The following is a 24,322-nucleotide window of genomic DNA, read 5'->3' on the forward strand; positions in this document are numbered from 1 at the left end:
AATCATAGTCCAAAAACAGCTGGAGACCCAAGTTTGGGAAACCCATGTTATAAAGCAATGATGGGGAACTTGTGACCCTGCAGCCATCGTTGGAGTACAACTCCCATCAACCCTAACCATTAGCTGCATTGTCTGGGGCTGATGGGAGTTGAAGACCATCACTTGTAGGGCCACAGATTCACTACGCCCCCCCCCCCCACGCTATAAAGTAATATTTGTCCAGAACAGACCCTGAAAACAGCAAAAGTAGCTAGGATCAAGACCATCACATCCATAAGCAGAAAGAGTTCTGTAAATGCTTACATTGAAGCATTCTGTACCTGCAAATTTAGCAAAATGGCACCAATTCTCATGGCCTCACTAAGTTCAAGACTGTACATCTGCTGGGGAAAGCGGGGTGGGCTCTGATTATTTGGAGGAAGAACCTCAATGTAAACAGTAGTGATGGAGCTCCTGCAAAAACAATGGAACAAACAAAACCCAGTCAAAATCTTTATTGCAGTGGTACCTCAGGTTACATACGCTTCAGGTTACTTACGCTTCAGGTTACAGACTCCGCTAACCCAGAAATAGTGCTTCAGGTTAAGAACTTTGCTTCAGGATGAGAACAGAAATTGGGCTCCGGCAGCGTGGCAGCAACAGGAGGAGGCCCCATTAGCTAAAGTGGTGCTTCAGGTTAAGAACAGTTTCAGGTTAAGTACGGACCTCCAGAACAAATTAAGTACTTAACCCAAGGTACCACTGTATTATTATTATTATTATTATTATTGGAAAAAATTTTACACCACACTCCACACTTTGGTAATAAGCACTCAACATTTCTTCTGAACCTTTGGGTTACATCCCTGCAATTCTTTGCATCTGACACAAGGTGCTAACAGGGCAGAAAGATTAGTGTTTAATTACATTTTAATTATTTTATTTTCTATGTTTTTAGCTTGCTCTGTTTTATCTGTGTAAGTTACCTTGAGTCTTGGACTAGGAAAAAGGAAGGATAAAAATAATTTTAATCATAATCATTATAAAGAATATTAAAAAATTATTTCCTTTTTATACTGGTCACTTTAGTTGATTTCACTTCATTGTTTTTCTTTTCTTTTTTCTTTTGGGTGGGGTGAATAAACATTTAACTGATCTAAAGGTTTAAAAAGGTAAAGGGACCCCTGACCATTAGGTCCAGTCGTGTCCGACTCTGGGGTTGCGGCGCTCATCTCGCTTTATTGGCCGAGGGAGCCGGCATACAGCTTCTGGGTCATGTGGCCAGCATGACTGAGCCGCTTCTGGCGAACCAAAGCAGCGCACAGAAACGCCGTTTACCTTCCCGCCGGAGCGGTACCTATTTATCTACTTGCACTTTGATGTGCTTTCGAACTGCTAGGTTGGTAGGAGCAGGGACTGAGCAATGGGAGCTCACCCCATCACGGGGATTCGAACCGCCGACCTTCTGATCAGCAAGTCCTAGGCTCTGTGGTTTAACCCACAGCGCCACATGTATCCCTATAGATCTAAAGGATTAAGAAGCTATTAGTTATGCATAAATAAATAAGCTATTTAGATCTCTGGGGTGATATGGAGAAAAAAGGTGACTTGAAAATTCCTTTCATCTGACCAACTTGGTGGAAACACTTTTGTTTTGTTTTTAAAGAAAACCATGAATATTTTCTTAAGGCTAGAAAAGAATAGTATGGGTGACACAATGCCTTAGAGTGCTGTGCTGAATATTGAAATTTGCTTCTTAAATGGCATCAACAAAAAACAAAACAGATAAAATATAGTCTTATAAATGCAGGGATGGAAAAAGTAAAGCCTGAAGGACGTGTGTACCACACTCAGTGAATTTGTCATAGTCTATGAATTTATTATAGAATCCGGAGGGCAATGACTTTCATTTAAATCTTCTGGCCCTTGCATTTGCAACGATACATTAGAAAATGTGATGGCAACAATATTAAATGAATGGGAACAGCAGCAGCAGCAACAACATCAAAATAACCTTAGAGTTAAAAGTTTAAATGCCTATGGATTTTGAGCCTATATACCACAATTTTCCAATGATAATGCAGAGTTCTTCACATTTAAATGCAACTGTAGGTCTGAACAGATGATAGCTTTTAGCAAATACTGTATACTAAACACATGGATGGGGAAATGGGCCTGCACTTGTGAGTCCCATTCCCTATGTCCACCGGCTCTGCCACCAACGTTAACACATTCAGTGGACCATCAGAAAGGATAGCCTATGTATATATACTTGTACGTGCCTCAGTTCTCCACCCAATCAGGTCAATGGCTTACGTATCTTGGCTCTCCTTTCTGGTGGCTGTTGAAGGTAGTGACATCCACAGTCCTACTCCTGCCTCCACACATAAGCCATACATGTGGAGGACTAATGACCAAACATCCCTACAGTTGCAATTAAAGAGTGAAGACGTTCTCCATAGGGTGAATAGTTTGGTTTTGATGATATTTGGAATGGTTCTTTGTCTCACCTGGTTCTTCCCCATCCTTCTCCCTAAATATGAAAGGTAACATTCAAACCAGGAGGAGAGAAAGTCCCTCTCCTGCCTCTCACACTGCATGGAGAGGTGAAGGGCGGGAGCGAAGTGTCACCCAAACAGGGCATGGAAAGGTTTAGGAGTATCTCTTTTACTCTGTTGTGTTTTGTTTTTATTTGTCTTACAACTGTGTTTTCTTTTTATTTGTCTTACAACTGAGTGGCCAAGATTCCTTAACTGGTCTCTGTTTCTCCAGCTTTGCTTTTCTGAACTTTTGTGGTGCTAAAATGTGGCCAATTTCTATCTTTTTGCCAACACAGTGGTAGCCTTGGCATATACATTCCCAGAAACATGTAATACACATTCCAGAATGGATTGGGTTGACAACGAAATCTCATTTAATTTCAAAATGAATCTGACCTCACTTAAAATACACACATTGCCCGGTTATGTGTAATGTCTTCCCTTAGGTACATACACTGTCACATTTAAGGTGGGGAAACACCTGCAAATTATGACATGCAAATCAGGCTTAAGGCCTCTCAGCTATTCTATTCAAACCTGAAGTGTTCTGTGAGTTAAAATCAACCTTTGCTTTGTTTTGCTTCTGCCAAGTTGGTATGAGAAAATCGTCTCTTTCTACTCTACGCTTCCCAGATCTAACAAGTAGGAGATTAGAAACTGAATGACTTTGCTAGTGCAAATGTAGGTTTCCATGGAGTGTATTTCATTGCTTGTCCGGTGTTTGCACAGCTTGCAATTTGTGCTCTAAATTGAGCTGAGGCACACTATAAGATTGTATCATCTGGATAAAAGGTTACCTCCAGCTCAGTGATCCTTTCATTCCAGGACATTTGGAGATACTACCTTTGCATGATAGTTGGCAATTTACAGAACAGACAACTACTTTTGCCTTTATTGCTTTGCTTTCCTCCTTTCTCTCATTCTCAGTTTCTTAAACAAGCACACACTACAAATATGGATGGAGCAAACTTAACATACTAGAACTTACTATATTAATGCTACTGCTGCTACTAATGCTACTACTACTAATGCCCTATCAACATATTATGGTGCATATATCTGTGTGCTGGATATATACTAATTTCATGAATGAGCCACAACAGTTCAGATATAAAGGCTTCTTTTGAATAGGATGCTTAGCAAACAACCGACTGAAGTGCCTTTTCTAAAGAAACCAAATCACGGGCGTCGTGTTTCTTTGATGACTGATCCTTTACACCTTCTACTCATTATAGTGCAGAAAGGTTAATTTCTCAGCTATGGAGAAAAATATTTAATTATAATATTAATTACCTTCTCTGTGCAAGAGGAGCACTGTCAGATGCTTTGACAGTGAGGGCATAGGAACGTCCTACCACCAATTCAATTCCTGGAGCAATAGTGATAAGGCCCGTTTGCTCATTGATCACAAAGTCTCCCGGATCTCCGGCCAGGATTTCATATGTGATCCGCCCATTTGAACCTTCATCGGCATCCATGGCAGTGAGCTGCAATTGAAAATTAGAATTTAATTTTTGTTTCCCCTTAGGGTTGCTGCTTGAATGACAGGAAACCCAATTTCAATTGCTGTCAAATTAAAGAGATTATTTTCTGTGTGAGGCATCAAACAATCATGAATCAAATATGGACACCCTGTGATATAGGATGAAGCAGAAACTACATTATAGAAAGCATGAACAGCAGCAGCAGCAGCAGATCACTTAATCCAAGATGTTCCAGAGCATCTTTTGGTGCTGTTGTGGTGGCGTGGATTAGCTCCATGGGTGCATTTGCACCACACTGACCTTTCCCCTCCCAGTAAACAGCTGGGAGGTCATCTGCTGGGAGGTCATCAAAGAACCTCCATCCCACCACACAGTCCACTATTGTTGTACACCTACCTCTAAAACTGTGCAGAAGGGAGTCAGTTTCACCCTTCTCTTCCACTTCTGAGCCTCCCTAATTTCAGTTCTGAACCAGACAGAGACATGACACCTACAAAAATACTGATCTATCAGGCTGCATACTGATGTACTTGAAAATAGAAAGGCTGTTTGCTGACAGCGAGCTGTGCTTTCACCTGCCTTTATTCCTGAATTGAGACATATATACAGCATATCAATCTATTCCTGACAGCTTCTTTCTGAACACTCCTCATGCTTCATGCAGGATGTCTGCTTTATATTTCATTTTCAAAGCAACTGGTATAATTATCAAATTACAGATGTGCTTGGAAGGCATTTTTTTAAAAACACCCCCCTTAAAACACACACACACACACACACACTCCTTCAACAAAGCATGGGGGAAGGAGGTGGCCCCATAACTAATACAATGATTGTTAGCATTATTCACAGGCCTGGTGAGAAGGGTAGGTGGCTTTATGACTGACACAGGAGCTGGCCAATAAGTCCTCCTTTTCAAATAATAAAGAAGGCTTTGTCCTAAGCCCACTTTGAGTAAGAAGACTGTATGTATGACACGACTTGTTGAGTTTGGTTCCAAACTGGGCTCTTCAGTTCACGTTTGTCTGTCTGTTTGTTCCTATCATAACCAGCTTCTTGAAAAACTATTACATAATCCCATTTACTTAGATCTCCGATAGGTATTTCTACATACTGGCCAAGTGTACAAGGTTTAGCGAGTGAGCAAACTGAGTGAGCAACAGCAGCCGCCGCTTTTCCTTGCAGATAACACAGGAAGGGAGAGACACACAGCCCCCTTCGTGCACTGAATATAAGCAAGGCTATGGGGCCACATGGCTTTCCCCTTCCCTGAGAAATGTCCTCTTGAAGTATGCTGGAAGGAGTTATTCCCAAGTTCAGATGCACATGCTGATGGCTAATGCATGCAAGGAGGGATTCTGATTGGCCAAGCTCCCTCCCCAAATGCAGGAGGCCTTTGTGTGGACATCTGTATCTCGAAGAACACTTTCTGACAATGTCAATCAGATATAGTAGTGGCGGCGTGATGGCAGTGGACAGGACTAACTCTTATGACCCTGTAGTCACCCCCACAAGTACATTCATCGCCTGGAGGCAGTTGTGTGTGTCAGGAGCTTGTCCTACTTTTGAGTAGGACCCTGGCAGAGACACATGCCCAACTGGCATGTTCCCTCCCTCCTGGTTGATCGTTCGGGAGCTTCAAAAGCTTTCTTCTGCCCGAAAATCACAGCGACCAATGCCAACTGACACCGGCACACTTAGGGATCCACAGAGTCTTCACAGCTTGCGTAACAGACCTCAGCAACTCAGCATTTTGGCTACTCTACTTTATTTACATATAAACACACATGGAACACTGCAACATGGCTCCCTCTCTATCTAGCATCAGACAGCAAAGCGAAAGAACAAAGGACAATACTCCCACTTCACGGAACACAGTAACACAAACATCCTGCCTCCATCACTTCCCACTCTGTGGAGTCAAACATACACCGTCATGTGATAGACAACAATCCTATGACTGCAACCATGGAGCAGGAATTCTTACAGTGTGGAAAAGGCAGTGTGGGAAAGGCAGAATTTTTCTTTCAGCCTTTGCCTGTAGACCATGTGTGAACCAGTAACCTCGACAGGCAGACAACTGATTAAAGCTGCAATCCTAAAACCCACTGATTAGGAAGCCCTGCTTACCTCAAAGTAATGCATAATGTGAGACTGTAAGAGGAGCTCTGTTGAATTGAACCAAATACCCATTGAGTTTGGCATCCTGTACTCACAGTGGCCAACCAGCTGCCTATGGGAAGCCCATAAGCAAACTTGAGTGCAAAAGCACTCACCCCACTTGTGATTCCCAGTAACCAAGAGTCCTACCACCTCCAAAACTGGAGGTAGTACATAGAAATCACGGCTAGTAGCCATTGATAGCCTTATCCTACACGAGATTGCCTAATGTCCATTTATTTATTTATTTTTACATTTATATCCCACCTTTCCTTCTAGGAGCTCAAGGTGGTGTACACACTTCCTCACTCTCCCCCCCCCCAACAAGCCTGTGAGGTGGGTTCGGTTGACTGCTTCAGAGACGCTCAGTTGGCTTCCTGGATGAATGGTGATTTGATGCCTGGTCTCACAGGTACTCTAAAACTCTACACCACACTGGCTGCTTTAAAGCTATCCAAGTTGACGGACATCACATATTGTGGGAGAAAATCCCATAGCTTAACTACATAATTGTATTGCACAATTAGAACGGATTTCTACCATTTGAATAGATCCACAGAGTGTTAAAGCACTGAAGTCAACTATTTGCTTCATTTTTATTGCTGAAAAGGAAATCTCTCAATTCGTATATTCATTTAATCATTTAGAAATTTCCCTGCAAAACTGCTCATAGTTGTTGACCTCATAAACGAATGTCCCTAATAAAGGTTGATGACAGCTTTAAAAAGTGTTATAATAACCTTCTCTAGATCAGCAGTAAAGGGGTTGGGGAAAAGATAAATAAGAGCTTCACGCAAAATGCAAGTCCTAACCATTTAATTACATACTTGGAGCCCAGCCAAGTTTTAGTGCGACAACACGAAAAGGGAAACTGGTAGAATACACAAATACATAAATTAACAAGGTTAATTAAATTTACAAATGAAGGTGCTTTGAAATGCTAAGTCATCTGAATAACATTTTGGGGGCAAAAAGATGCCTGAAAGGGAGAATTAAAGTCAAAGAACTGTCACAGCATTCTATGATTTTGGAAATTCAAATTGCAGGTGGTTTTGGCTGATAGACTCCATAGTTTAGGTGTTTTGGGATGGGGGGGATGAACATCTAAAAGAGACTGAAAAAGGGATCCATTCTGCTCTTCCAATATATCTTCTTCATGCAGTAGCAGCAATTTTGTTCCATTTAAAATGTGCAATGCTCACAAGCTGACAATGATAAATATGTTCCGTTAATGCTGAGGCAAAGACGTGATTCTCATTATGCAAATAGGAAGCTATAAGAAACCTTCACAGCATTGTGCCTTAACAATGCCATGTTGCTTTATTGGGATGCCAGTTCTGATCTGTTGCAATCATTTTGAACAAGGATTAGTTTAGTGGGACAAAACCCTTTTCAACCAGTGATGTTTTCCACCAATATTTGGAAAAGCTAATAAGACACTCTGACTCCAATCTGTCATGAACTAAAAGTTCAGGCAAATTGGTCTGACTCCCAAATGCCTAATGTGATTACTTCCTACTGATCTAAACTGAAACCTGCAGTTGTCGTGTTCCAAAAGGCTTTGCCTTCCAACCACCACCACACATGGAAATAGTGTTCCAGGCAAACAAACCCACTTCCCCAAAGTCATACACAATTAACATAAATTTATTCTAGCTACTCCTACAGTGTTATGAAAATTACCATGTGGCACTGCAGCTGACACCTCTGGATTAATAAGCAAAACTCAGCCAGCCCATTGAATATGGGAGCTTTGTTTGTTCTTGGCCTCAGCAATGCAACCCATTTACCAAGAGGTACAGTTTCAAAAGCTGGACATGAAACTTTGGGGAAATGACATTGAAAGTTCCATGGAGGTGCGTCACCAGATAGTCACCTCACGTAATTATAACCAAATATTGAAAAAAGCTACATTTGTGCATAATAATTCAGCTTTTAACCTATTCCCTCCCAGCTAGTCATTTCTAACTTTGATTCATAAAAAATCATCCTTAGCCACAAGCATTTTTTTTTTAAAAAAGCACTGAGAGATCTTTAAGCACCACAAAAACAATTCCCAAATGAACGTTATACACAGATGCAACTCTTTTGCCACATTTGGAAAATAACTTCTAGTATGACTATTGCATATCTCCTTCACAGATTTGCTTTCGGAAATTGTAACTACGTAAGAGAAAGGCAAATTCTACCTAACATTGTTTTGGTGTCTTCCATTTCATTTTATTTCCAACTGCATGCTGACCATAGACCTGAAGCCCGTAATTACAGTGGTACCTCTGTTTAAGAACAGTCCTGTTTACAAACGATTCGGTTTACGAACTCCGCAAAACCAGAAGTAGTGTCCCGGTTTGCGAACTTTACCTTGGTCTAAGAACAGAATCCGAACAGTGGAAGGGCACCGGTGGTGGGAGGCCTCATTAGGGAAAGCGTGTCTCGGTTTAAAAATGGTTTCAGTTTAAGAACAGACTTCCGGAATGGATTAAGTTTGTAAACCGAGGTACCACTGTACATAAGAAGTAAATCCCATTGAATTCAATGGAATAGGACCTAAATGTTTATAGGATTTGCAGCCTTAGTGAATAATCTGTCTATAGCAGGCTTCCTCAACCTCAGCCCACCAGATGTTTTTGGCCTCCAACCACCATGATCCCTAGCTAGCAGGACCAGTGGTCAGGGATGCTGGGAACTGTAGTCTGAAAACATCTGGAGGGCCGAGGTTGCAGAAGCCTGGTCTACAGCATAGTGAAGCTTTAGCTAGGATTTTTACACACACACACACTTACTTTAAGGCAATATTACTTGATGCTATTTTTTAAAAATAAAAAAAATGGAAGTAAAGAAGGAGGTGGTATGAAACAAAGTGAGGCGGTAGAAGGGTAGAAAAGTCAGAGGAGTTGTGGCAGAAAATCAGATACATCCAAGGACATATGAGGTGGCAGGGAAGTACTTATAATACACAGGATCTCAGGATCCATTCTCACTTCAAGAAAGATGAATCCATTTTAACTCCTTCTCCAGACAGAGGTCAGGTACAGGGGATGGATAAGGAGAAAATAATTATCTCCATATCCTGAGGACTGTGAAAGCACTGAACCGCACAAGTCTCAAAATTGCAGTTGCAAAGGTTACTGTTAAGATAAGAGGGAGAAAGGGAAGAACCCAGAATTCAATTGGCTGTAACCAATCAATGAATAAATCAAACCCACCTACTTCTTCCCTGAACTCCGTCCTTGATTGTGTGCACTCATTCTTCAATTCCACATGGGAAACAGCCAACAATTTCAAATATGGAAAGCCAGTGATTGGGGTTTTGAGGTCAGGTAGGGCTGAGTTTAGCAGACCCGGTGACTGTTTGGGGCACTAGGTTCAGAAGGTGCTTGTCACAGGCTGTTTACTCAGAAATCCACTTCACAAATAAATCAAACAGTACAAAAAGTTCACCTTCGCTTTCAAAGCTGGCTCTGTGTGGCCAGTGGTATGTTAACTTTTTATACTTGTTATTTGCAGGAAGATTTGCATCCGTGATCAGTCAACAAGCCGTGTGTGGGACTGTGAGCAAAGCCATGTGTGCAAAATAATTCTAAACGACAAACTCACAAAATGGGTCCAAATTCAATAAGTTATTCAAAATGTAAACAAATGGAGAGAGATGTTGAGGATGTACCTCACTGGGTAGTCATTTGGGCAAAAGGAGAAACATCTGTGGTGGCTTCAAGACAGGCAAAAGGCCCACTACGCCAACAGTCCCAACACCCTGACTTTCCATGGAGCACCAAAGATGGACAGAGGAAGTGTAAAAGAAAAGTCAGTTTGCACATACCACTTCTTCCAGATAAAGTAGGACACTGGTGCATTGCCCAATGATCCTTAAAGCTCTGTAGCCAGTCCTGCACATGGCAAATGCCATTGATTAATCCAACCCTAATGTTTTCCAAACATTTATCTTAAAAAGCTTTAAGGCCCATGCATCTGACAAATTATACACACGCCAGATAGCGTACTGGACTAGGAACTGTCATTTTTGCAAGACAACTATATGCCACTCAAATTAAATGTTTTACTATCTGTGTAATGCAACTCAATTAGCAAATAGAAGGAGCCTTTCATCATGAATTATTGTCTAACTGCAGAAACGCACTGAGGTCAGGGCTCTTTTTCTAACCTACTTCTTTTTATTGGAGTATCTGGTTTCACAGTCTAATCATGACTGACCTGGGCCATTTTCCTTTTGAAGCTATCGCAGCTGATTATCACTCGAAGGAGGCAAGGGTCCTTATAAGATTATACAGCAATTAGGAGGCAAATCAACAGAGTAGAACTGCACAATTTCCAAGGATGTATATTAAGATCTGTGTGATAATGACTGATATACAACCCTACAATTAAAATTGTATGTTTCTTAATTAAGAGATGTGAAGCCCAATCCTTTATGTGTTTATTTGGAGGTATGTTCCTCTGTGCTTGGAGTCAGTGTTTTGGTATAGTAGCCAAATTCTTAAAGCTTACAATTTCATATACAATAAAATCGGACATCTCATCTGATCCAATATCCTTCCACCATCAAGCCCCCTAGACTCAAGAGACCAACAGTTTAAAAGGAATTAGTATTTAAATACTAGGATGACACCCACACATCCATACATTTAAAGTACTCTTGTACCACTTTAACAGCCATGGTTCCCCCCAAAGAATCCTGGGAACTGTAGTTTGTTGAGCAGCAGATCTCAGAGCTACAATTTGCAGAACCATTAACAAACTATAGCTCCCCAGATTCTGTTAATGTGTGCTTTAGACAAATGGTGTGAATATAGCCTAGATTAAAGGTTTCAGGTGCGTTATCTTGCCAGGTAGGTTATAAGCATTGCAATCCTAAATGTCATTCGTCCTTGAAGAATGTTTTAATTTGAGTTAAATGGAGATCTGCCAAAACAAGTGCGTTTAACACATATCAAATTAATAATTTCTTACCTGAATCAACTACTCTTTATAGCAGTCCAAAAGCCCAAAGCAGATTTATACTCTAACTGTATTGGGAATGCATATTTTGAAATTCAATCCAGATAGCAGAACTGCAAACTTTTGAAAATATAAAAACAGGATATTTAAGCTCACTGCAGTCATCATTGCTACAAGTACATTTTCAGGGCTGCTGAGATATATTTTACTCAGAGGTAAGCGATGCATGTGGTAGGGCAGAGCTGCCTTCCTGGATAGGGCTTGGGGTGGTGGCAGTAGCAGTGAAGCTGTGGCCATGAAGTAACACTGGCAGGACTGCCACTTCGAATCCTCCACCTTTGCATCCCTATTCCACATATAACACTTTAATCTTACTGCATTTCTGACAGTGGGACAGCATACTCCTTCACTCCTGAGGTCATTCAACAGGCTATTTTCGGGGGTGAACATGCAGTTCTTTTCTACAAGAGTCTGCTGCCACACCCTGATCCCAGCATTCACTGCTGGGATGGTTTCATCACTTTTCCAAGTGGTCCACACAGATTCCTTGGAGACTCTAATGGGTTTGGCCGCAGAGAGTATGTGCAAACGTCCTCACTTTGGAGAAAAAGCAAGGTAATGGTATGGCAAACGAGAAAGCTAAAATCTAAAGAAGAATGGAAGGGGATTGTCATCACCTGTATAGGATGGTTATAAGCTGGGAAGAGGTGAGATGAGATATAGTTAAGCAGTAAAGAACATGAAGTTTAATTCTCAGCTCAGCCGAGGACTCAGTGAACATAGCCTTAGGCAAATCACCTAGGAACACAGGAAACTGCCTTACATTGAGTCAGTCTACTGGTCCATCTAGCTCAGTATCGTCTACACAGATTGACAGCGGTTCTCTAGGGCTTCAGAGAACAGTCACTCCCAGTTTTACCTGGAGATGCCAGGGATTGAAGCCGACACCTTCTGCATGCAAGGCACATGATCTACGACAGATCTATGGCCCTTCTGCCTTTCAGCCTGTGTCATCATCAATAACAGAGGACACTGACACCAGCCCTTCTATATACCTACTTATGACAAGTTTCATGGTCAAAACCAAATGGTAAAATCAGAGTAATCCCTTCATTTCAGTGCCAGCTATGAACACACATCCTTTTTCTCAGATTACTGTTGTTGCTGGCAGTATAGCTCTATGTATTTGCATTTTATACAAAAGCCTTTGCTTTTCATTCACAGTCAGACCTCACAAGTGAATCCCTTTCCTCAATATGCTCATGGCCAAGTCACCCCTTTCTCTTCCATTGGGTCAGTCAGCTGAACAATCTGCACTTCTGACCTCTTGACAACTGATCAGCTCAGAAAACTGAAAATTATTCCTGTAGAGGAGGTACTTAACTCCACCTTACTGCCCACATGGCCTCTCCCTCTTCAGTTTAAGAGGAGGCAACTAAAAAGACACAGAGGCCCTTGACTTTTATCTCAGACACATTCACAGTACTCTGATAAAAGTCAACCACAATTTTCAGCTGCTAATAATGAAAACTTCCAAAGGTGATACATCCTGATGAGGGAATGATTTGGTCTCTCCTCATTTATGAGATCAAATACCCCATGAACAGAATGAATCAATTGTTGCACAATGCACATGCTTGTTAGGAGATCACAGTGGGTACTCAAAATGATTTCACTTTTTGATTTGTTCACTCTGGTACATACACAGTGGCATTTGCGTATGTGTGCCTTATACAGAAACAAATTCATTTAATCCAAAGTGTAATAAAATATGTATTGTTGAGTTACCTGGCCTATGGAAGATCCCCAGGTGACTCCTTACTCCAGGAAGCCTCCCTTGCCTTCCTCCTGGTTCCCAGGTGCCTCTTTGAGTGAATTCTGGTGTTGCAAGTTGGCTCACTAGGGGATCAGAGTTGTGGGGGAGAAGCTGCTATTCTGCCATGCCCTTTAATCTGAAGCAAAAGCTACGGTCTCTATCGTTACATTATAAGTGGCTTCATGCTGGCAAAAGTCGGGGATATTCATCATGAAATGGGACAGAATAGCAAAAAATCATGAGTAGTTGCTAGGCAACTCCCGATATGGCCTCTATGGCCAATTGTGACTCTTCATAAAAAGTGCATAGTGCATCAAGCCACAACATACTTTTTGTGTATTTCATGTTTTGTTGTACTTGTAGATATTGTTCCATATATGAGTCAAGAGTGTATATATTTATAAATGAATTAAGGTAAGGAAACTATTCAGTTGGACACCGTCTAGATGTAAAACAAGTAGCTAAGCAACTGTACTATGAATCAGAACGTTCATGGCTAGAATCTTACCACAAACTAAGTGGCCTCCGTGCTACCTAGGCCACCTGAGCCTAAAGCGGCAGCAAGGAATCCAGAAGTACCTTCAAGCTGTTTACCTGTTCCTTCACAGAGAGTGTAGCCTCCCAGCCACCTGGTCTAGGGAACTACCCACTAACAATGCTTCATTCTTATCTGGACTGAGCTTTTCCAACTCCAAAATATTATTTTTGTGGTGAGATGATAAGCACTGTACATAGTATTCCAAATGCGGTCACACCATAGACTTGTATAACAGCTTTATAATATTAGTAGTTTTATTTTTAATTCCTGTCCTAAGGATTGCTAGCATTGAATTTGCTTCTTTTCACAGCTACTGCACACTGGGTTGACATTTTCATCAAGCCATCTACTATGACCCCAATAACTTCTTTCTGGTCTGTCACCACCATCTTTAAAGGAAGCCTTCTCGCCTCTAATAGCTGCTTTGAGTCTACTTGTTAACCATGCTGGGGTCCTCTTGACCCCCAAGGTACCTCCTGATCTGTGGTATACGCTCCAGGGAAAGTTGTTCCACTCATGCATTTTTGACGTTGAACGCGCCCTTCTGATATTGTGGGTCATCCAGATCATGTGGTTACTCCCCATGCCAACATCAAGAGAGCCCATAGCTTCTGTCAAGGGAGCAATTTGGTTTGCTGTTATATTTAAGATACACATAGGTGGTAGATACGGGGAGTGCACACCATTCAAAGAAAAATGAGTTTTAAAAAACAGTAATACATTCTTGAAAAAGTTGCGGGATTATTGAGAAGTAAGCCCTATGTGAGGCTACACTGATATTGATATAAACAATCAATATGCAAATGTAATTTGCCATATTTTAAAAACTGCTATGGGCACATTGTGCTTTATTCATCACCTTCTGTGTTGTGGTAAATAAGCTGCATATGATAGATAAATATGCATACATATATTGCAGCAGTGTTGATCAATGCAAGTTAGTTTCTGCTTTTCCCAGGTATTGCTGACATGCTTAAAAAACATGTTGCAAAATCAGTTTTGGCAAGGGACGATGGTGGAACAGCAACAATGGATGTGTACGGAATTGGCTAAGATGGCTTCATAATACCATTTCCAGCCAAGTTCTGTTGCTGCAGTGAATTAATTGCAGTACATTACATTTATATCCTGTCTTTCCTCAAAGGATCTCAAGGCAGTACACATAGTTCTTGCCCATTTTATCCTCACAACCTCACTGTGAGTTATGTTAGACTGAGAGAGAGTAACTGGGTCAAGTTTACCCATGGCAGAGTGGGGCACATGCTTCTCCACAGGCCTAGTCCAACCCTCTAACCCAACAACACCACACTGGCTCTCCACTCTGAAAAGTTATTAATATATAACGCCATTATTAATCATTACAATAAGTTTTTGTCTGTCCACAGCCTAAGGTTCCTGAATCCTACTGACAAAAGGCTGATGGTAAAGTTAATACTGTTGCTCCTGAAGCATGCAATCTGAAGTTAAAGAAACAGTAGTACAGAATAATGTAGCAAAGAAGCAGAGAGAATTTAAGAGTCCTGTTTGCAACACGTGTGTGCATATAAAGAAGAAGAAGAGTAGTTTGGATTTGATATCCCGCTTTATCACTACCTGAAGGAGTCTCAAAGCGGCTAACATTCTCCTTTCCCTTCCTCCCCCACAACAAACACTCTGTGAGGTGAGTGGGGCTGAGAGACTTCAAAGAAGTGTGACTAGCCCAAGGTCACCCAGCAGCTGCATGTGGAGGAGCGGAGATGCGAACCCGGTTCCCCAGATTATGAGTCTACCGCTCTTAACCACTACACCACACTGGCTCTCATTGGAACATAAGCAGAGCCTTGCTGGATCAAACCAAAGGCCTATCTAGTCCAGCATACTGTTCTCACATTGGCCAGTCAGATGCTATGGAAAGTCTGTAAACAGGGTGAGGACAATTTCACTCTCCTTTAACAACTGGTATTTAGAGGCATGGTACCTTAGATACCTGTTGTTCGGTTCCAGCGCCTGCCAACCTAGCAGTTCGAAAGCACTCCCAGGTGCAAGTAGATAAATAGGGACCGCTTACTAGCGGGAAGGTAAACGGCGTTTCCGTGTGCGGCTCTGGCTCACCAGAGCAGCGATGTCACGCTGGCCACGTGACCCGGAAGTGTCTCCAGACGGCGCTGGCCCCCGGCCTCTTGAGTGAGATGGGCGCACAATCCTAGAGTCTGTCAAGACTGGCCCGTACGGGCAGGGGTACCTTTACCTTTACCTTACCTTAGGAGCTGGAACACAGCCATCACTGATAGCCTCACACTCCATTAATTTGTCTATTCACCTTTAAAAGCTTTCTACTGTAAATTGGTGGTCACCACCACATCTCATGGCAGTGAATTCCATACTTTTAAGTACATGATGTGTGAAGTAGTCTTTCATTTTTGTCTGTTCAATCCAGCTTCATTAGAGAAGCCTAAGTTTTAGCATTTTTCTCCTTATCACACATAAGATACACACCTCTATCATGTCTTATTTGATAGTTTTCCTAAACTGCCCCAAGCATAGTAAATCATCATTTTGCATGCCCCATTCTGCACCTTTTCTAGGAATATTGAGGGGGGGGGGGGAATCTGTATATTGCTTCAACTAGAGTGACCCTATTAGCCAATCTAATTGCCATCCCAAAGCAAATGTGGTGGTTTTGGGATTAAACTCATTTGGAAGCAATGGCTAATTTTCATTTATTTGAATGGCAGCAATAAGAAAATAATCAACAGGATTAGAGAGCTAATCTATGGTAAATGAAGATAATGACATTCACATAAGAAGAAACCACAACTGGTATCTTAAAACAATTAGCTGTCCAATTACAATGCAACAAAATTGCCAGTCTGAATCTCTTTACTCACATGAATATATAATTGTAGTAAGCAGTGATTAAAAAAATCTACAGCTCAGGAGAAAATGTATTAAGGATCAACTTCTGCAAGAGCTGAATTGAAGAATAGCACTAAAGCTATATACAAAGCCCAAATCTCAAGGTAAAGTCTCACAAAGCCAAAACAAAAACAAACCCCCAAAACAAGTAAGTCCTCAATTGTCTAAAACAGTATTCAATACAAGCCTCTGAAAGGTGTTATGTACTGATTTTCCCCCTACAGAGGCCACCAGTGGTGTCAGAAACAATAGCAAGAAAATATTTCCTCCCACTACGGATTCTGTGGAAAATGAGTATTACTTATTTTCACACTGAAAAATGAGAATGCATTCTTTACATTTTTGACTCTTCCTATTTTCCTTCCTAACACATCTTTCACAAGGCAAGTTGAAATGATTGAAATTAAAGACTGTCTGGATTTCCGTCTCATGCTTACTTTACTTTATCTTTACATGCTTACTTCACTTTATCTGTCTACCTATCATCATCATCATCATCTCTCTCTCTCTCTCTCTCTTTATTTATTTTGTATACTGCCCTATACCAGTAGATCTGCTGGTGAAGATCAGGATCCTTCCTCCTGAACATTTTTTATTTACATTTAATATGTTCCACTATAGGCTTTGTTGAAGAACATGCTGAAAAAGCAAATGTACCTTGATAACGCTTTCTCCAGGCCTCATGTCTGTGTAAATCTTGACGTTATATGATATGTTGGAGAAGGTTGGAGAGTTATCATTTGCGTCAATCACAACAATATTGACTGTGACTGGGGGGCTTTCTTGCACACCATCAGAAGCTATCATCTTCAAAAACAAACAGACATGAGAAAAACTTTGAGAAAAAATACAATTAAATGAACATAATAATTCAAATATAACTGAAACTGAGCTTTAGCACATCATGCACACAACCTAAGTATACGGATTAGAGCAGTTCCTGAAATCACTTTAAAATCCCATTTCAAAACATTTTCCAGGTGAAGAATTATATCCAAGAGAATCATGGGGAAAATGTTTTATTTTAATTGGTGAGCTACCTCCATTTTATTCTCCTTTAGATCTATTCACACATTACCTTTTTTTAGGTGTAGATCTAAAGGTGTTAATTGAAAAGAAGGGTGTTGCTTAGGGAGCTAGGAATGGCTGCCGATCCCTGTCAGCAAATACTCACTTGCAAACTTGGTTTGCCCTGCATAATGTGTGTGAAATTGCTCCCGATAATGTATAGATGAAGCAAAAGGAATAAGTAAGCTATTAAAATGATTAACTATCATCTGGGTTTCATGCTCCAAATTATGACTTGCAAGCCTGTAACACCTCCAGTAATAGTCGTTGTTCATTTGCTTATAACAAATGATCTCATTATAGGCAGAACCAATCAGCAGAGTCTACAGTCACAGAAGATGTGTGATGGGACAGTGGTGCTCACCTGACCTCCTCATAGCAGTGACTCAGCTGTCGGGAGTCAGGTGATGCCCACATTACCACCAAACTGTACACTAATATACCACACTGTGCACATGAAGGTAGCATGTCTCACAGGAGACTGAAGTCTACAAAAATACCCTACCTCCTGTGAAAGTACAAGGCACCAGATATAACTTTCTATCTATATGCTTAACAAGGAATGCAACAAAGATGGTCAGCAGTATGGAAAACCAAGTCCAAAGAGGAAAGGTTGAAAGAACTTGGTATGTTTATCCCAGAGAAGACGAGACTGAGTGGGACACACAATGACTCTCTCAAATACATGAAAGCCTATCCTATTCAAGAGGGCAAAGACTTGATCACTGCTGCTCAACAGGCTGGGATTCGATCCAATAGGTTGAAATTACCAAAAGGCAGATTGGTTGAACAGAAGGAGAAATTTTGTAACTGTAAAAGCAGTTTAATAATGAACTGAATTATGTAGGGTGGATGGGTGGGCTCCCCATTGCTGCAGGTCTTAAAGCAGAGGCTGGACAGCTGCTGTTGTTGCGGATTTCCTGCACTCAACAGGAGGGTTCGATGTCACTGCCTACAAGTCTTCTACGATTTTGTGAAATAGCTTTCTTAAAATTTATGCCGACTTGACACATCCAGCAAAAATATCCTACTTGTTCTCCAACTGTTACAATAAACCAGCAACTGAACTTTGCTTACCGAAAAGGTGTACAGCTGTTGGAGCTCCCTATCAACTGGTTGAAGCAAGGTGAGGTAGCGAGTTATGCCAGTCTGAGTCACAGTGAAATACGTGTTGTAGTCGTTTAGAAAAATATGGAGCAGGGGGTCCTTTGTCTTGAAAGAGAAATGAAGAGAATGGTTATTACATTCTCAAAGGTCTAGTAACAATATGCATGCAGGCTGTTTTATTTATAGTACTATGTATCCATCACATTTGGGAGGAAACGCAATACAGTTTACCTAAATTGCCGGAATTACAATCTCTTCTTGAATTGGAGGGAGGTGCTGGGGAGGCAGCCCTTATCCCCACTGTACCATTTCCTTTTAACCAGAAGTGCCATTGAAAAGCCATCAGCCTTTCCCCAAATAATTTGAGCTCTGATCATAACCGTCTTTTGGCAATTGGGCATTTTAGCAATTATTTCCGAGATCAAACTTTTAAAAAGCAGTGGGAGGGTGAAGACTCCAGCCACCTGCCAGATGAACAAAACCGCAGTCCATAGCGAAAGCATTATACCATTCACTGATAACATATTTGCTAAAAACAGCCGTTCTTACAATGCAGATTTCAACACGCCAATGGGAAGATGATAATTTATGATTCAAAGCATCTGCTTCCATTGAAGGTCTTGAGAAAGCTGCCAGTATGCTTAACGTAATTGGGAAGCACAATAGCTTTGACATGTTGGCAACTGGTGTGAGGCTGTTGCTTGTGTGTCATAGAACAAAGGGCTGAAGATCTCCATTTGTGCCACAAAGCGAGCCATTTAGAAAGAATCAGAGTGAAGGATCTTTTGTTTTCTGTATCAGAAAAAAAGGGCTCACATCACTGGGAAATAAGAGGATTCCCTTGGTTTAAAAAATGGTAGAAGGCATTAAAAATGGCTACGTTTTCAATGTGATGGAGCTCTTTGCTTTAATTCATATTGAACCAGAGGTGCCAGCTTGCAAGGGCGATTGCAGGGTCAAAATCATACATGTGATATCAGAATGTCGAGAGAAGCTGGGGGCAGAGTGGAACGCAGTGGCTACATGGCTTCAATGGCTGGCGGCGCCTCCTCCACCTGCTTCCACCCTTCTTCCCCTCTGAAGCAGCAGGAGGAGAAAGAGCTAGCTGCTGGAGCTGTTCTGCACTCAGCCTCCTCCACCCCCTCAACATTGGGCAGCCCTGGCCGCCCCACCCAAAAGATATTGAGGGGGCCCAAAACTGCTCAGCTCCCAGGAGCTGGTGTCCTCCTATAGAACTGTTTTAAAATGCTGGGTTGGATCCAGGCTTAGAGTGAGATCCACTGAAATCAATGAGACTCAAGTGAGTCATAAGTAACTTACTGGGTCAACTTTAAGAATGGATCCAACACACCATAAATACTCTCAACCTACAATACTTTCCTCTGCAAAGTGTAGTCTGCAATACATATTTGAACACTGTGACCAAAGAGCCCAGAAGATGAAAAAATATAAAAAAAATAAGCAAGGCCCGAGCTGTGAGGAGGTGGTGGGTTTTTCCCTTCATCTAATTTGTGACAGTTTTGGGATTAGTGAAAATGTTACATTTCTGAATAAACAAGGCAGCACCATGTGCCACAACGGCAGCCAAAGAATGTGCCCCCCAGGTCAAATCCCGTGAAACTGTATTTTTGCAACGCTGTTGTGAATAGTATTTGTGAGATGCTATTGTGGAGTATGCTGTGATAAGTGAAAGTCATCAGACTCCTAGGCAGCAAGCCAGCTAAGAAGAGTAATAAAGGTCTCATTCCACACACCAATTTTCAGACAGAACAACATCAGGACTTCCCATTTTCAAAGGTTTCCATATAATTTTCTGCAAGTACTGCAATAACATTTATTTGCTAAGCAAATATGTATTATAAAAACCTTGTAAACACCCATTAAAGTGACACACTTTCCTTTCACCAGCTAATTGAAATATCGAAGACTTGTAAGATATTTCAAAAGGAAGTTTCTACAGGTGGCTGCTCGTGTTCCAACAAGTGTTAACAGCATCACTGCAACTGACAGGAATAGGAACAGAGAAACAGGGAAAGTACTAAGGATCTTTCCCACACGTGATGCATCTCTTTCCCCCATGTTCTGCATTCTGTCATATGTCAGTAGCACTGCTGTGTGCAGACAAGAAGTAGGAGAAATACAGGACAGTGCGCAATGGGTGAAAAGGGGGTAAGGAAGAGAGATGGTAGCTTTGAACATGAAGCAGCTGCTGCTTCTTCAGAAGAGATCATCACAGTTCTGATCTTTGGATGAGGTATGGAAACAGAGAAAGGAATGCTGCTATTAAATAGGTTCTTCTTTTCTTCCGAAATTAGTGTTTTGAAAAAGTATATTCAGAAAAGGACAGCTCAATTTTTTTAATTTTTTTTTTTTTAGACAGGAAGAAAGGTGAGGAAAAGTAAAGTTGATGAGTAGGAAGGAGTTAACACACCAACACAAACATCTAAAAATACCTACAGGATTGGCACCTGGTGGGACCTAAAAAACAAAACGAAGCAAATAGAAAATAAAATAAGTGTAAGCAGTAAACTTATATAATGCCTGGAACCACTTTAAAAAGCTATTGAAATAAGACATGTAAAAGCAATGGACCACCAAACAAAAGCACTATCAGGATCTTCTTTCCTTTGTAAAGATTACAAATTTAGACCTAATCTAACACTCAAAACACTTTCCCTTTATAATCACCACTGACATTTCCCTATTCATGAAAGGGGAGTCACGAGCTCATGTGCACTCTCTCTTCTGAAGTTAACAATGTCACACTGTTAGGTCGCACACACATGTTGTGATTTGCAGGAAACAGAAGTAATATTTCTGCACCATCTCTTAAGAAGGTTAAAAGAGTGGAAGTAGATGTAAAAAAAGAAAAAGCTACCTGGCTGGTAAGTTGTTAGTTGGGGAAATTAGAATCCCTAAATAACATTTATACAGGTACACTGCGGTTCCCCAACATCTTCTCTTATGGAAAACCAGTGTTGGTTATTCCTCAGAAAACACTGTGTTTATGAAGGTAAAGCTTTTGAACAAAAGCAGAGGTTAGGGGTGGATTTTGTTGTTGGCCACAGGAACCTGACACCACTGTGTTCATTTCCTATACTATGAAGATGTTATTTGTACTAAACATCAGGAGCTATGAATTTGGATATTGGATACAGTCCCACTGTATTGATTCATCCAAGGTCTTGCAACCTGTGGGGAAAAAGCAGGGGTAAAGCCATAATTCATCTTGCCTTTGTCTCCAGCCAGGGCAAAGCAAGGAGCATAGACAGAGCATAGATATTTCAGCAGAAAGCCTTGTTAGTCCTCAGGGTGACTCTGTCTCCTGGGACACATGGTGCAGTGTCTTGGGAAGAGGCCCTGCTCATAACTTTGCATATTGGGAGCTGCACCATACATTTAGAAGCACCACAGCAGAGTAGCAGTGCAAGGAGCTAAGGATGCTCACTGCCCCTTGCCACAGACTAGGAGGGAGGTGTAGTCTTGCCTTGTGGGGAGAAACAATACTACAGGGTTTGCAGAATCGGCACCTGGCTCTGTGGTGTTTGAGGAGGTTGTAGCTTCTGCCCTGAAGTTTGTTTAATACCTAATGACAAGGCGGCTATGGAAATCCATATAGTGCATATCTTGTAGCAATTATGGGTGGGACAGAAATGTCTTCTTAGAATATCATCTAGTTAGATGTGGATGCAAACTCAAATAAAGGGGTTGAGGTGAGCTCTAGGGTCTGCAGTAACCTTTGAGAATACATAAGGGACTGAATATAGGCTAAAGAGTAGTATTCTGCTCTGAGCTGTATGTGAACTAACCAAACCTCCAGGGAACTAAATAGATGTAAACACAACAATAAGTTTCAGTTTAGTGAACAGAAGTTCAAAAGATTCTTTCCTGAATCACCTTGGCAATGAATTTCAACATCTCCATCATGAATTTTGGTTTTTTTTTGCCAGAAATCTGCTGAGAAACCTCAGAATTGTTTCCCAGTTCAATTGACAACTCTGAAAAATATTGCAAATGATGGCCCAGAAGAACCATCTTTGCCACACACATGGGATTACAAACTATGGTATTAGAGGTAAGGTACAACCAATAGAGGTTATAATTGGCTTCCATGAGAAATATCTCTCTCCCTGAAAGGGACAGAGCATTTTTTCAGGGCCAGTTGAACTGTGCCAGAGGGACCATACTGACTAGCTGTCTATGTTAGTTTCCCTGAGTCACACAACAAGGTTTATAATCCCTTCCACACTGTCTTAAACCATAATATGCCATGTTGCTTTACTGACTTTGGAGCCTGCATGATGCCAGCTGTTGTTGTTTGCATTTATAATTTCCTTCTATTGTAGATCAGCCTTCTGGGTAGGATAACATAGATAGCTCAAGAGCATAAATCACTTTGTGGATCACAAGTTTCACAGGCCTCATCTACACATTCTGCTACAGAGTTAATGTTGAGCTTGGAGCTAATGCAGAAGTCTCATGCTAAAATGAATACTTAATGTTCTACACTAATTCCATGTCTGAGCTTGTGAACTCCACACGATTATTAACACTAACTTCTGTCTTTCGATTCAAGAGGGAAAATGCATGTTCATTAATTTTACCAAATCTTCAGATGCTCATGTTCTCACATGCAGAAATCAAATTGTTACACCCCAGGGGTTCGTCTACAGGGAGTTAAATTAGCATTGAATCTTTATTTCTGTTTTTGATTTAATGGAGGAAAACAAATTTACCGTGTTTTAATTTTGAATTAAATATTTTTGATAATATGTAAATGAGATTACAGTGATGTTAGTTGACAAAGTTGACTCTTTAAAAAACTTGACTGAAAGTATTCTTGAAAAATTACTTAAGCAGCTAATTCTATTCCCCTTTCCTTTTCCCTGTGCTGCCATTGAGTCTATCTAGTCACAGAGATACCTGTTTTGACATACAAGCATTTATTTATATAGTCTGATGACCTATTTAAAAGCTTCATGGCCCCCAAAGCTCCACTTTCTTTTAATCCTTCTAAAAGTCCAACAAGCTAATGCAAGTTCTACAGAGTCCTAATGCTCCTGTATTGCTTCTGGAAACTGAAAGTCAGGGATGCAAAGTCTAGGAATCCAATAGCCACAGGCTCCTAAAATACTGGAGTGAGTGACAGAACTGCTGGTGAGGTTAGGAAGGAGGTTTCTTCTCTTTCCAAGGATGATGCAGCTGCTAACAGGCCACCACCTCTTCTTACTCCTGATGTGGTCCCTACCTAAAATTCCAGGAATAATTATAAATTTGTCAACATCCCAGACCTGAGCAACCAGGAGGAAGTGCTGTAGCTCAGTGATAGAACTTTGCATGCAGAAGGTCACAAGTTCAATTCCTGGCATATTCAGGTGGGACTGGGAGAGGCTCTGAAAACCAGTCAATGTAGAAGAAGAAGAAGAAGAGTTTGGAGTCTCAAAGCAGCTAACAGTCTCCTTTTCCTTCCTCCCCCACAACAAACACTCTGTGAGGTAAGTGGGGCTGAGAGACTTCAGAGAAGTGTGACTAGCCCAAGGTCAGCCAGCAGGTGCATGTGGAGGAGCGGAGACGCGAGTCCAGTTCCCCAGATTACGAGACTACCGCTCTTAACCACTACACCACACTGTCTCCCCAGTGTGTATTAACAATGTATTAACATTATCACCACCATCCTAACCTTTACTCTATGGTCCCAGGGCAAATTACAACATTCGAACAGAACCTTACAAATTAGATAATACTGAGCTGGATGGACCATTGGTCTGACTCAGTATTA

General features: G+C 41.2%; 1 protein-coding gene across 24 annotated transcripts in view; it reads right to left on the minus strand.

Moving 5' to 3' along the window:
- Positions 1–24,322, minus strand: part of PCDH15 (protocadherin related 15) — a 609,044-nt gene that overhangs the window by 141,986 nt on the left and 442,736 nt on the right. For all 24 annotated transcript variants that reach the window (XM_083441352.1, XM_083441358.1, XM_083441371.1 and 21 more), the window contains 4 exons: positions 18,514–18,648; positions 17,026–17,175; positions 3,813–4,006; positions 321–453 (listed from right to left, as the gene is read on the minus strand). In XM_083441352.1, coding sequence (XP_083297478.1) covers positions 321–453; positions 3,813–4,006; positions 17,026–17,175; positions 18,514–18,648 — 612 coding nt within the window. The remainder of the gene's footprint in view (positions 1–320; positions 454–3,812; positions 4,007–17,025; positions 17,176–18,513; positions 18,649–24,322) is intronic.

Source organism: Podarcis tiliguerta, assembly GCF_965153285.1.
Source record: "Podarcis tiliguerta genome assembly, chromosome: 5".
Classification (NCBI taxonomy): Eukaryota; Metazoa; Chordata; class Lepidosauria; order Squamata; family Lacertidae; genus Podarcis; species Podarcis tiliguerta.